The 11,599-nt window shown below is 44.8% G+C and overlaps 2 protein-coding genes and 1 pseudogene across 2 annotated transcripts; all 3 read left to right on the forward strand.

Moving 5' to 3' along the window:
• Positions 1-1,576: 1,576 nt before the first annotated feature.
• LOC115542365 (E3 ubiquitin-protein ligase TRIM39-like) lies at positions 1,577-3,074 on the forward strand. Its single transcript, XM_030354618.1, has one exon. It carries the CDS (start codon positions 1,740-1,742, stop codon positions 2,730-2,732), a length of 993 nt encoding a protein of 330 aa, XP_030210478.1. The 5' UTR covers positions 1,577-1,739; the 3' UTR covers positions 2,733-3,074.
• A 4,942-nt stretch (positions 3,075-8,016) lies between these two features.
• LOC115542355 (E3 ubiquitin-protein ligase TRIM47-like) lies at positions 8,017-9,340 on the forward strand (annotated as a pseudogene).
• Positions 9,341-9,397: 57 nt separating this feature from the next.
• On the forward strand, positions 9,398-10,352 carry LOC115542384 (zinc finger protein RFP-like). Its single transcript, XM_030354650.1, is given in 2 exon segments — positions 9,398-9,531; positions 9,533-10,352. Coding segments are annotated over 2 exon segments (603 nt in total). The 5' UTR covers positions 9,398-9,406; the 3' UTR covers positions 10,011-10,352.
• Positions 10,353-11,599: the final 1,247 nt, after the last annotated feature.

Below are 11,599 nucleotides of genomic sequence, written 5' to 3' on the forward strand. Positions count from 1 at the left end.
CACCCCAGAGACGGTGAAAACCTGATCTCCAATCAAGCCCCGCCCCTCAGAGGAAAACTACAGTTTCCCAGAAGTCAGCCGGAATGCATTTTTTACATCCTGAGAGTGGGCTGGGACCAGCTCCAACAGCGTGTTTGGTTTCACTTTATAACTTGACTGCAAGTTACTTTATTACTGTAACCCTATGGTCTAAAATGGGATATTCATATTCTCTCTGCAGGTTTATTGGTTCAGAAAGGACAGCCTGCTTGGTTAAGTTGCCAGGAGGGAAAACAGACTCCTTCCATTCAGTTGATTTGAGGAATAGAAGGAAATCCATGGACTGAAATGTTGTAAGAAGTCACAGGGAACTGTGATTCCACATCACAATTTAAATTTGTTTAGCTGTCTCTGCGCTGGGATTGACTGTGTTGTCTCTGAAAAGTGAACTTGTTGGTCTGGTTCGTCTGCCCTACCCTGAGTCACATGATGCAGCTTTTTTAGGAGGTTAGAGATGAGCCTTATAAAACTACCAGCATTAACACAATATTGAATAATGAACCATAATAGCACATATAACCTGGTTAACAGGAATCATGTAGAAATTACCAGCATCGGGGAAATTAAATTCAAGTAAATTGTTTTTGTATAGCTCTTTATACATTTACAGTGGCAAATCACCATTAAATCACCACAATGTCTCTGGTTTTGCACCAGCTATCGGTCTATGTTTCGTCTTTTAAAAATGGAACACATTTGAACACATATCAATGCATTTGAAGTAGCCTACTTTTATTCAAATGAATGTGCCCAAACATTGAAACATCATTGAACTGTGTCTGTGGGGGCGGAGCCAGGTGTTAGGGGAGGAGCCATTTGTTAGGGGAGGAGCCAGGTGTTAGGGGAGGAGAGGAGAGTACGTATTGATCAGGAAACAAAACTTAACATTCCCAGAAACCAAATCCATCCGACGTGGAAGCAGTTCTCTCTTTCAGGAGGAAAATAAAACACATTTTGAAACAAATAGTCTGACACACTGAAACAACAACAAGGTGAGTAAAACAGAACAACTTTCAAAACCTCTCTTCTCGTTATGGAATAACAAATAATGGACACGATCGACACATAAACCTTGTCATCTGTGTCTAGGAATGGCTTCTGCTAACACTTCCTGGTCTGAGGAGAACTTTTCATGTACCATCTGTCTGGATGTGTTCAGCAGCCCAGTTTCCACACCATGTGGACACAACTTCTGCAGAATCTGTATTACTAAGTTCTGGGATGAACAAGTCCAGTCCAAATGTCCTGTTTGCAACAAGACTTTTGACGTAAGACCTGATCTACAGGTCAATACCCTCTTATCAGAGATGGCTACTCCGTTTAGAAAGTCCTTACGAGCAAAAGAGCAGCCTTGTGTTGAACCAGCAGCAGTTCCCTGTGACTTCTGTACTGGGACCAAGCTGAAGGCTGTGAAGTCCTGCCTGGAGTGTTTTATGTCGTTCTGCCAAACCCACCTGGAGCCACATCAGAGAGTCACAATTTTGAAGAAACATCGGCTGGCCGAGCCTATGGACCGTCTGGAAGACAGGATGTGTAAGAAACACGAACGACTTCTGGAGCTCTTCTGCCAGACTGAACAGGTGTGTGTGTGTCAGTTCTGCACAGAGACAGACCACAGGTCCCATCCTGTTGTACCTCTAAAGGAGGAATATCAAGTGAAGACGTCCCAGCTGGAGAAGATAGAGGCGGAAGTTCAGCAGATGATCCAGGAGAGAAAAATAAAGCTCAAGGAGATCAAAGACACAGTAGAAATGAGCAAGAAAGACGCAGACATCACTGCTCTGATGCGCTGCATTGAAAAGTGGCAGGATGATCTCAAGCAAATGGTGAAAGAGAGACTGAAATCCACAGTGAAACAAGCTGAAGACCTCATCAAAGAGCTGGAGAAGGAAATAGAAGATCTGACCAATAGAAGCTCAGAGCTGAAGCAGCTCTCACACACTAAAGACCACCTCCACTTCCTCCAGACCTTCAGATCCCTGAAGAATCCTCCACCCACCAGGGACTGGACGACGGTGGAGGTCTGTCCTCCGTCATACGGAGGGACCATGAGGAGATCCCTGGATCAGCTGGAGGAGATACTTAACATGGAGATCAAGAAGCTGTGTGAGGATGCTGAACTGAAGAGGGTCCAGCAGTATGAAGTAGATGTGACTCTGGATCCTGATACAGCTCAACCCCGTCTCATCCTGTCTGAGGATGGCAAACAAGTACATGATGGATGTGTAGAGAGGAAACTCCTGGACAACCCTAAGAGATTTACGAAGCAACTATGTGTTCTAACGAGGCAGAGCTTCTCCTCAGGGAGATTTTACTTTGAGGTCCAGGTTAAAGACAAGACTGGATGGGGTTTAGGAGTGGCCAGAGAGTCCATCAACAGAAACAGTTTCATTATAGTGACCCCTGAGACGGGTTACTGGACTGTTTACTACGAAGAGGATGGGTTGTTATTTAGTGATGACCCTGATGTCCGTCTCCCTCTGAGTGCTGAGCTCCAGAAGGTAGGGGTGTTTGTTGATTATGATGAGGGTCTGGTCTCCTTCTATGATGTGGAAGCCAGGGTTCATATCTACTCTGCTACTGGCTGCACCTTTAGTGAGCCTCTCTATCCAATCCTCTGTCCAAGTCTCTATGATTATAAAGGTAATAACTCTGCCCCCCTGATCATCTCACCTGTCAATCAAACAGACTAGGACCTTTGTTTGATAATAAAATAATCAAACAACCTAAACAACTGATGTTGTTTTCTGAATTAGAATCTCTACTATGTGAGATCTGAGAGAACTATATTCATATTGTAGTTTTCACTCTAATTTAAAAGATCAATAAATTAATCCACTAACACTCTGTAATCTAAAAAATATAACCCATTATAATTGATAAGACTATGAATGCTTTTTATATTTTTAATGTAAGAAAGAAAGTATGTCGATAACGTGAAATTTTTATTTTGATAACATTCTCAATTTTTTTTTTTATATTCTTTTATTATTTTGAATGATGTTTGACAACACAAAACAATGTTTGTAAAATGTTTAAGATATGAATAAAAATGTACTTTAAGTAGAATGGGGACATCTTCTGAGGAAGAGGTACATTCTCAGTGCAATATTTATTCAGTGGAATAGGTACGTTCTCAGTACAATCTGTATTCAGTGGAATAGTTCTCATTACAATACGTATTCAGTAGAATAGGTACATTTTGAGTACAATATGTATTCAGTGGAATTGGTACATTCTCAGTATAATATGTATTCAGTGTGTAACTTGCTTGGCTTTGGCATGAACATAAACCGGGGAGGCCACACGCAGGGTTAAGGAATAACAATGATTTACTACATAAGATTTAACAGAAACTAAGGTAAAGGTAATGGGATGTGGTGTAAGTCAGTGCAATGCGATGTAACCAAAAGTGTGGCGTCAGATCAGTCATGAGAACAACCAAACAAAGCCTAAAGACAGCGGAGGAGAGGAGCCCCTTAGGTGTTGGCACGGTAGGCCTTTTCTACCCTCGCCAAACAGCGGGTTCATTGCACACACCTGAGACCTGCGCACAAGAAAGGGCGGGGACAGAACAGGCAAGCAGCACAAATGGGCGGAGCCTCGAGAGACCTGCCTGGGTCGGTACAAGTGGAATAGGTACATCTCATTACAATACGTATTCAGTAGAATAGGTACATTCTGACTACAATATGTATTCAGTGGAATTGGTACATTCTCAGTACAATATGTATTCAGTGGAATGGATAGATTCTCAGTACAGTATGCATTCCCTGGAATAGGTACATTTTCAGTGGAATAGGTACAAACTCAGTTCAATATGTATTTAGGGGAATAGCTACATTTTCAGTGGAATAGGTACAATCTCAGTACAATGTGTATTCAATAGATCAGGTACGTTATCAGAAGGATAAAAAACTACTAATATCTCCACACGTTTGCAGCTGTTGAGCCAATAAATTACTTAATGTCTACCATGATACAACAACCCAACATGTGTAACACACTAACACAAAGGTCACAGTGACTACATGTAGAGATTCCCCCCATGTGTGTGAGTACCGTGACTTTGTCTCGTCATCTCTCCTCTTCGTCCTCTCCTTAGTATCTCCTCTCTCCTTCCTCTCTCTTCTCTTCCTCCTCTCTCTGCTCTCCTTTCTAGTTCATCCAGGATTGTGTTAATTAACGTCTTGCATACACATTACACGTGTTTACAAATTACTGAAGCAATATTAAGATTTATTTGGGCAAATATTTGTAGAGCTTTAGCTCTAACTTAGCCTTTTTTAAGACGGCGCACATTTACTTTGCTCCACTGGTCCATGGTTCAGTTGTACCCTAAAAGGACAGCGAATATAGACGACTTTACTCATCGCACTAAATGCTATTTTCTTCCAGGTACTTCTCACTACAATAAACTCAACTCCATTCAAACATACACGGCGATCAAAGCAACGTAACGCTCGGGGGGCTTGCAGCGGGGGAACTAGAGCTTTATAGGGTGGTCCGGGGGTGGCCCAGGTATCTTCAGTGGGTCCATAGACCGTGATAGAAGAGTGGGTGTGGAACCCTAACCTGTCATCTAAGGAGCATGGATTAATGCTCTGATGGCTGATTAGAGGTAGAAGTTATAATTCACTGAGACTAGAGTTCTTCAATGTGGCAGCTAGTGTGGTCCACTAGGGTCACTGCACTGGAATTATTCAATGTACTCTGAATAGCCAGTTGTCTCTGCCCCAGAACTGCAGCTCATTTATTGCTCACACACACACAGGCACGCACACACACACACACACACACACACACACACACACACACACACACACACACACACACACACACACACACACACACACACACACACACACACACACACAAACATGAAACAAAACTAAAGGAGGTTGAAACATTGTGGGAGAACACTCTCTCTCTAGTGCAGGGCGAGCAGCACACTGCGTCTGTCTGTCCTCCGTCTCTAGATTTGTGTTCCCCAAAGAATACGGTTGTCATGTGAGTCTGCAGACTGGCTGAGCGGTGCACGTCACTGGTTAATGTGCACTGCTCAATGGTTTAGTGATCGCTTCAGGTTGAAAGCAGCCTGTGGTGGGGCCCTAGCTTTAGACGGGGCCCCACACTGAGGTAACTGGACAGAAAGAGACAGAATCAAACTCTAAACCCTGCTTCATTCTGTGTTGATTTTATTTATTTGTTTGTTTGATTGTTTGTTTGGGCGTCCCCACGGTGATCACCGTGATAACGCTGAGCATCGGCGCCAGGAACTCGCTGCCCAAGGTGGCGTCCAAGGTGGTGTCTGCTACCTTGGGCCATGGGCTGGTTCATCAGCGCGTGCCGCGCCGGCCTTCGTCTTCACCGCGCTCATCGAGCTCGCCGCCGTCGACCAGCGACCAAGCGGAGCTGGGCCCGGGGCGGCAGGGAGGCACCGGAGGCCCAGCACCCAAAGGGGCCAACACTTCATCATCCGTCACCATGGAGACCGGCTGTTCAGTCATTTAGCAGACGCTTTGATCGAAAAAGAACTTTGTTGATTCAGTTAAAAAGTGAAAAAAATAAGGTTTACACTGACATGTGATTAGGTATTCATTAGCGTATCTGTGGATAGCGTTGTTATTCAAGGGTCTAGGACAAAGTATTATTTCTTCCTCTCTCTTATCTTCTCCTTCTTCCTCTTCCTCCTCCTCCCTCCCTCACCACCTCCTCCCTCCATCTATTCATCCTTTCTTTTTTCTTCATTCCTCCTTCCTCCTCAAACTCCACCCTCTCTCCTCCCCTTCCTCATCCTACCACTCCCGCCTCTCAACACCTCCACTCACACTCTTCATACCTCTACCTATCTCCTCCTCCTCCCCCTCCTCCTCCTCCTCCTCCTCCCCTTCCTCCTCCCCCTCCTCCCCCTCCTCCTCCCCCTCCTCCTCCTCCTCCTCCTCCTCAGAAGCTTGCCCCCATGGTGCTCTCCAAGAAGCCCAACAACATGTGCTCGGCCGGGGTCAACTACACCCCCAACCTCAGCTGTCCTCCACCCTCTCCACCTTCCTCCTCCTATGCACACACACACACACACACACACACACACACACACACACACACACACACACACACACACACACACACACACACACACACACACACACACACACACACACATACACACACACACACACACACCAAAGTGCTTTGCTCAAACTTTAGCCCCTGAGCAACGGAAACGCAACAAATTAATTATTTGTATTGATATTTTTTGCCTTTACAATGCCTGGACAGGTGTGTGTGTGGCCTGTGTTCATGTGTGTGTGTGTGTGTGTGTGTGTGTGTGTGTGTGTGTGTGTGTGTGTGTGTGTGTATGTGTGTGTGTGTGTGTGTGTGTGTGTGTGTGTGTGTGTGTGTGTGTGTGTGTGTGTCTCTGTGTCTGTGTCTGTGTGTCTAACAGATATGGAGAGATAAGGGGGAGATAATGTGTGTTGTTTAACCTAAGCTAGCTCTCTGAAGGTGGAACTGAACAGTTTCTTTATTTAGTTTATTTATGTTTTAGTTTTGTTTCTGTATGTTTTGTTTCTATCACGGGGAACAAGGCGCTGAACGCTGGTCCTCGTTCCTCTGTATACAGTGATCCTATTGGCTCATCTTATCCTGGACCTTTCTGTTAGGTATCCTCCTGACTTGACCAGTTTTATTAGGTTGAATAACGGCAAAAACATGTTAAAGCATAAGGAATGTTGAGTGAATACGTGTCCCAAAGAATGTCCTCTCATATCTAGATAAATATTGATGGTCATTAATTGTTGCTAAGTTGGAGGGGGCAATATCCTTCTGATCGATAACACTAAACGATTGTGTGTGTGTGTGTGTGTGTGTGTGTGTGTGTGTGTGTGTGTGTGTGTGTGTGTGTGTGTGTGTGTGTGTGTGTGTGTGTGTGTATGTGTGTCTGTGTGTGTGTCTCTGTGTCTGTGTCTGTGTGTCTAACAGATATGGAGGGATAAGGGGGAGATAATGTGTGTTGTTTAACCTAAGCTAGCTCTCTGAAGGTGGAACTGAACAGTTTCTTTATTTAGTTTATTTATGTTTTAGTTTTGTTTCTGTATGTTTTGTTTCTATCACGGGGAACAAGGCGCTGAACGCTGGTCCTCGTTCCTCTGTATACAGTGATCCTATTGGCTCATCTTATCCTGGACCTTTCTGTTAGGTATCCTCCTGACTTGACCAGTTTTATTAGGTTGAATAACGGCAAAAACATGTTAAAGCATAAGGAATGTTGAGTGAATACGTGTCCCAAAGAATGTCCTCTCATATCTAGATAAATATTGATGGTCATTAATTGTTGCTAAGTTGGAGGGGGCAATATCCTTCTGATCGATAACACTAAACGATTGTGTGTGTGTGTGTGTGTGTGTGTGTGTGTGTGTGTGTGTGTGTGTGTGTGTGTGCGTGCGTGCGTGCGTGCGTGCGTGCGTGCGTGTGTGCGCGCGTGCGCGTGCGCGCGTGTGTGTTTGTCAGAACTACTTTTACCAGCAGGGGGTGGTCTAGTACTTCAAACGGAGAAAACTTTCCAAAAGCAAAAGGAGATCCCCACTGACCAGACTATATCGCTGTCTTGTGCTCTCAGCTCTGCTGCTCGTGTGTGCACTGTGCGCGTGCATATCGGGGAGAGCAGAGTTCCTGTAGCAGCGTAGCGCCAATAAACAGCTTTTTGTCATGGTTTCCGTCGAAAATCGGATCGGGGTTGGATCTAGAGTATTCGGGGAAGCCCCGGAAACCCGAATATATCCACACCGATGATCCCAGTTACAATTGCAAATAACCACTAAATCACCACTATTTCTCTCGTTCTGCACCGGCTCTCTTTTAACTCCAGAAAGAAGAGAACACAAATCAACGCATTTGAAGAGGCCGACACGATGAATAAATGCAGTGCACTCACGTACCGTGGGGGCGGAGCCAGGTGTTAGGGGAGGGGGGGAGAGGACGTCATGTTGAGGAAACGAAACCTAAAGCACCCCGACGTGGAAGCTGTTCTCTCTTCCAGGAGAAAAATAACACGCATTAAATAGTCTGACAGACAGAAACAACAACAAGGTGAGTAAAGCAGAACAACTTTGAGATAAGTTTAAAACACATTTGCCTTTATGGAATAACAAAAATAATGGGATTGCTCAATGCATCAACTTTTTCGTTTAGGAATGGCCTATGCCAACGCAAACTGGTCCGAAGAGAACTTTTCATGTTCCATCTGTCTGGATGTGTTCAGCAGTCCAGTTTCCACACCATGTGGACACAACTTCTGCAGAACCTGTGTTACAAAGTACTGGGATGAACAAGCCAAGTTCAAATGTCCTGTTTGCAACGAGCTTTTCAACACAAGACCTGATTTACGGGTCAATACCCTCTTATCAGAGATGGTTGATCGGTTTGGAACGTCCGTACGAGAAAAAGAGCAGCCTTGTGTTGAACCAGCAGAAGTTCCCTGTGACTTCTGTACTGGGACCCAGCTGAAGGCCGTGAAGTCCTGCCTAGTGTGTCTTATCTCTTACTGCCAAACCCACCTGGAGCCACATCAGAGAGTCGCAGGCCTGAAGAAGCATCGGCTGGTCGAGCCTATGGACTGTCTGGATGACCGGATGTGTAAGATACACACCCGACTTCTGGAACTCTTCTGCAAGACTGAACAGGTGTGTGTGTGTGTCAGTTGTGCACAGAGACAGACCACAAGTCCCATCCTGTTGTACCTCTGAAGGAGGAATATGAAGTGAAGATGGCACACCTGGGGAAGATAGAGGCTGAAGTTCAGCAGATGATTCAGGAGAGACAGAATCATATTCTGGAGATTAAAGACACAGTCAAACGCAGCAAAGCAGATGCAGACAGAGAGATGGCTGATGGTTTGCAGGTCCTCACTGCTCTGCTGCGCTGCATTGAAAAGTGCCAGGATGATCTCAACCAAATGGTAAAAGAGAGACTGAAGTCCACAGAGAAACAAGCTGAAGGCCTCATCAAAGAGCTGGAGCAGGAAATAGAAGATCTCACCAATAGAAGCTTAGAGATGAAGCAGCTCTCACACACTAAAGACCACCTCCACTTCCTCCAGGCCTTCAGATCCCTGAAGAATCCTCCAACCACCAGGGACTGGACGACGGTGGAGGTCCGTCCTCCGTCATACGTAGGGACCTTGAGGAGATCCCTTGATCAGCTGGAGGAGACACTGAACATGGATATGAAGACGCTGCTTGAGGATGTTGAACTGAAGAGGGTCCAGCAGGGTCCAGCAGTATGAAGTAGATGTGACTCTGGATCCTGATTCAGCTCATCCCAAGCTCATCCTGTCTGATCCCTTGATCAGCTGGAGGAGACACTGAACATGGATATGAAGACGCTGCTTGAGGATGTTGAACTGAAGAGGGTCCAGCAGTATGAAGTAGATGTGACTCTGGATCCTGATTCAGCTCTTCCCAAGCTCATCCTGTCTGAGGATGGGAAACAAGTACATACGAGGTGTAAGGAAGAAACTCACAGACAACCCTAAGAGATTTACAAAGTATCTATTTGTTCTCACGAGGCAGAGCTTCTCCTCAGGAAGATTTTACTTTGAGGTCCAGGTTAAAGACAAGACTGTATGGTATATAGGAGTGGCCAGAGAGTCCATCGACAGAAAAGGTGAGACCATAGAGACCCCTGAGACGGTTTACTGGACTCTTTACTACGACAAGGGTGTGTTGGTATTTAATGATACCCCTGATGTCTATCTCCCTCTGAGAGCTGAGCTCCAGAAGGTGGGGGTGTTTGTTGATTATGATGAGGGTCTGGTGTCCTTCTACGATGTGGAAGCCAGGGTTCATATCTACTCTGCTACTGGATGCACCTTTAGTTACCCTCTCTATCCATTCCTCTGTCCATGTAACTATGATTATGAAGGTACAAACTCTGCCCCCCTGATCATCTCACCTGTCAATCAAACAGACTAGGACCTTTGTTTGATAATCAAGCAACCAAAACAACTAATGTTGTTTCTTGAATTAGAATCTATACAATGTGAGATCTGAGAGCTCTGCATTCATGTTGTACTGCTGGCATTTAACAACGAGAGATTCAGAAGGAAGTGAACGCTGAATATTATAAAATATAACCCATTGTAAATTATTATATAACATTATATTCTTCATTCTCAGTTTTCTCCAGTTTTTTTAAGTTTTACTGCTATGCAATTGTTAATTGTTGCATTTACGTAGAGCATGGTTTGAGGATTAATGTGTCTGAATCATGAATGACAAAGTAATCAAATGTAAAAACATTATGATTTCAATAAAAATGGAAAAAAAGCTAAGGTGTCGAATTATTTTTAATGTCCACCATACAACAACCCAACATGGGTAACATGTATCTCCTTGTTTGTGAGTACCATGACTTTGTCTCTCTCCTCTCCTCTCCTCTCCTCTCCTCTCCATCGTGTCCTCTTAGTTTCTCATCTCTCCTTCCTCTCTCTTCTCTTCCTCCTCTCTCCTACCTCTGCTCTCCTTTTTAGCTCATCCAGGATTGGGTTAAGTATTGTCTTGCATACACATTTCATGTGTGTAAATACCCTCTTGACTTGTCTCTGCTATAGTCTACTACCTGTGCTCTGGCGCATACAAGCAGCAGTCCCAAAATTAGTGTTATGAGTGACACCCTGTGGCGGGAGCGGGTATCACCACAGAGGGGCGGAAAGTTATTTGTGGGCGCCTTATAATACTCATTTGTAGTACCTTTAATCAGACTATTTATGTTCCAATTAATAATGGGACTATTTATAGTCCAATTAATATGTCACAATACTGTGAGAAATTGTCCTCTTTTTATTCCTTGCATTTAATCGCATTATTAAAGGTACGAATTACAACCAGCTGCCACTCATTAGTTAATGACGTCCTTAATTACCTCATGTGGGCTTCTTTGAGCAGGTGCCGTTTATAAACGTGCAGTCACGTGGTTGTTCGCAGGTAGAAGGCGGTGAATGTCTGCGGTTGTGTAGACTTTAGGGTAAAGGGGTTGGCGCGTTGTGCTCATGGGTCAGATTGCCGTGTCTCTGAGAAGAGGGGGGGGGGGAGGAACGTCGCCGATGAAAATTTTTATTTTATTTTTTCGGACGCATTATTTTGCGCTCCCCCTCTAGATGGCGCTCTAGGCGGCCGCCTAACCCGCCTGTAGGGAAGGCCGCCCCTGCCCGGCACTACCGAAGCAAACCACACGGCTTCACGTGGCGCTTTAGTTGTTCCCACCACCGCACCGAGGGGAGAGGGAGGAGGAGAAGCTTTCTACCTTCTCTTGACGTGTTGTTATTTCAAAGTGTGCGGTGACGCTGGTCGACTTCGGAGCTTCAAGTAGAACACGCGGCAAGAAAAAACAAAAAATTGACATAAGTGAAAGATTATAGGCAGGTAGGCAGGTAGATGAATAACATTAATGTGTTAAATTAATGCATAATGATTCATAAATGGCGTACAAAAGATGTTGAGTTATCGATTAAAAGTCCTGAATTTATGAATTCAGATCCTTCCGTGAACTACGGGCCGTTCTG

Source organism: Gadus morhua, chromosome 4 (assembly GCF_902167405.1).
Source record: "Gadus morhua chromosome 4, gadMor3.0, whole genome shotgun sequence".
Classification (NCBI taxonomy): domain Eukaryota; kingdom Metazoa; phylum Chordata; class Actinopteri; order Gadiformes; family Gadidae; genus Gadus; species Gadus morhua.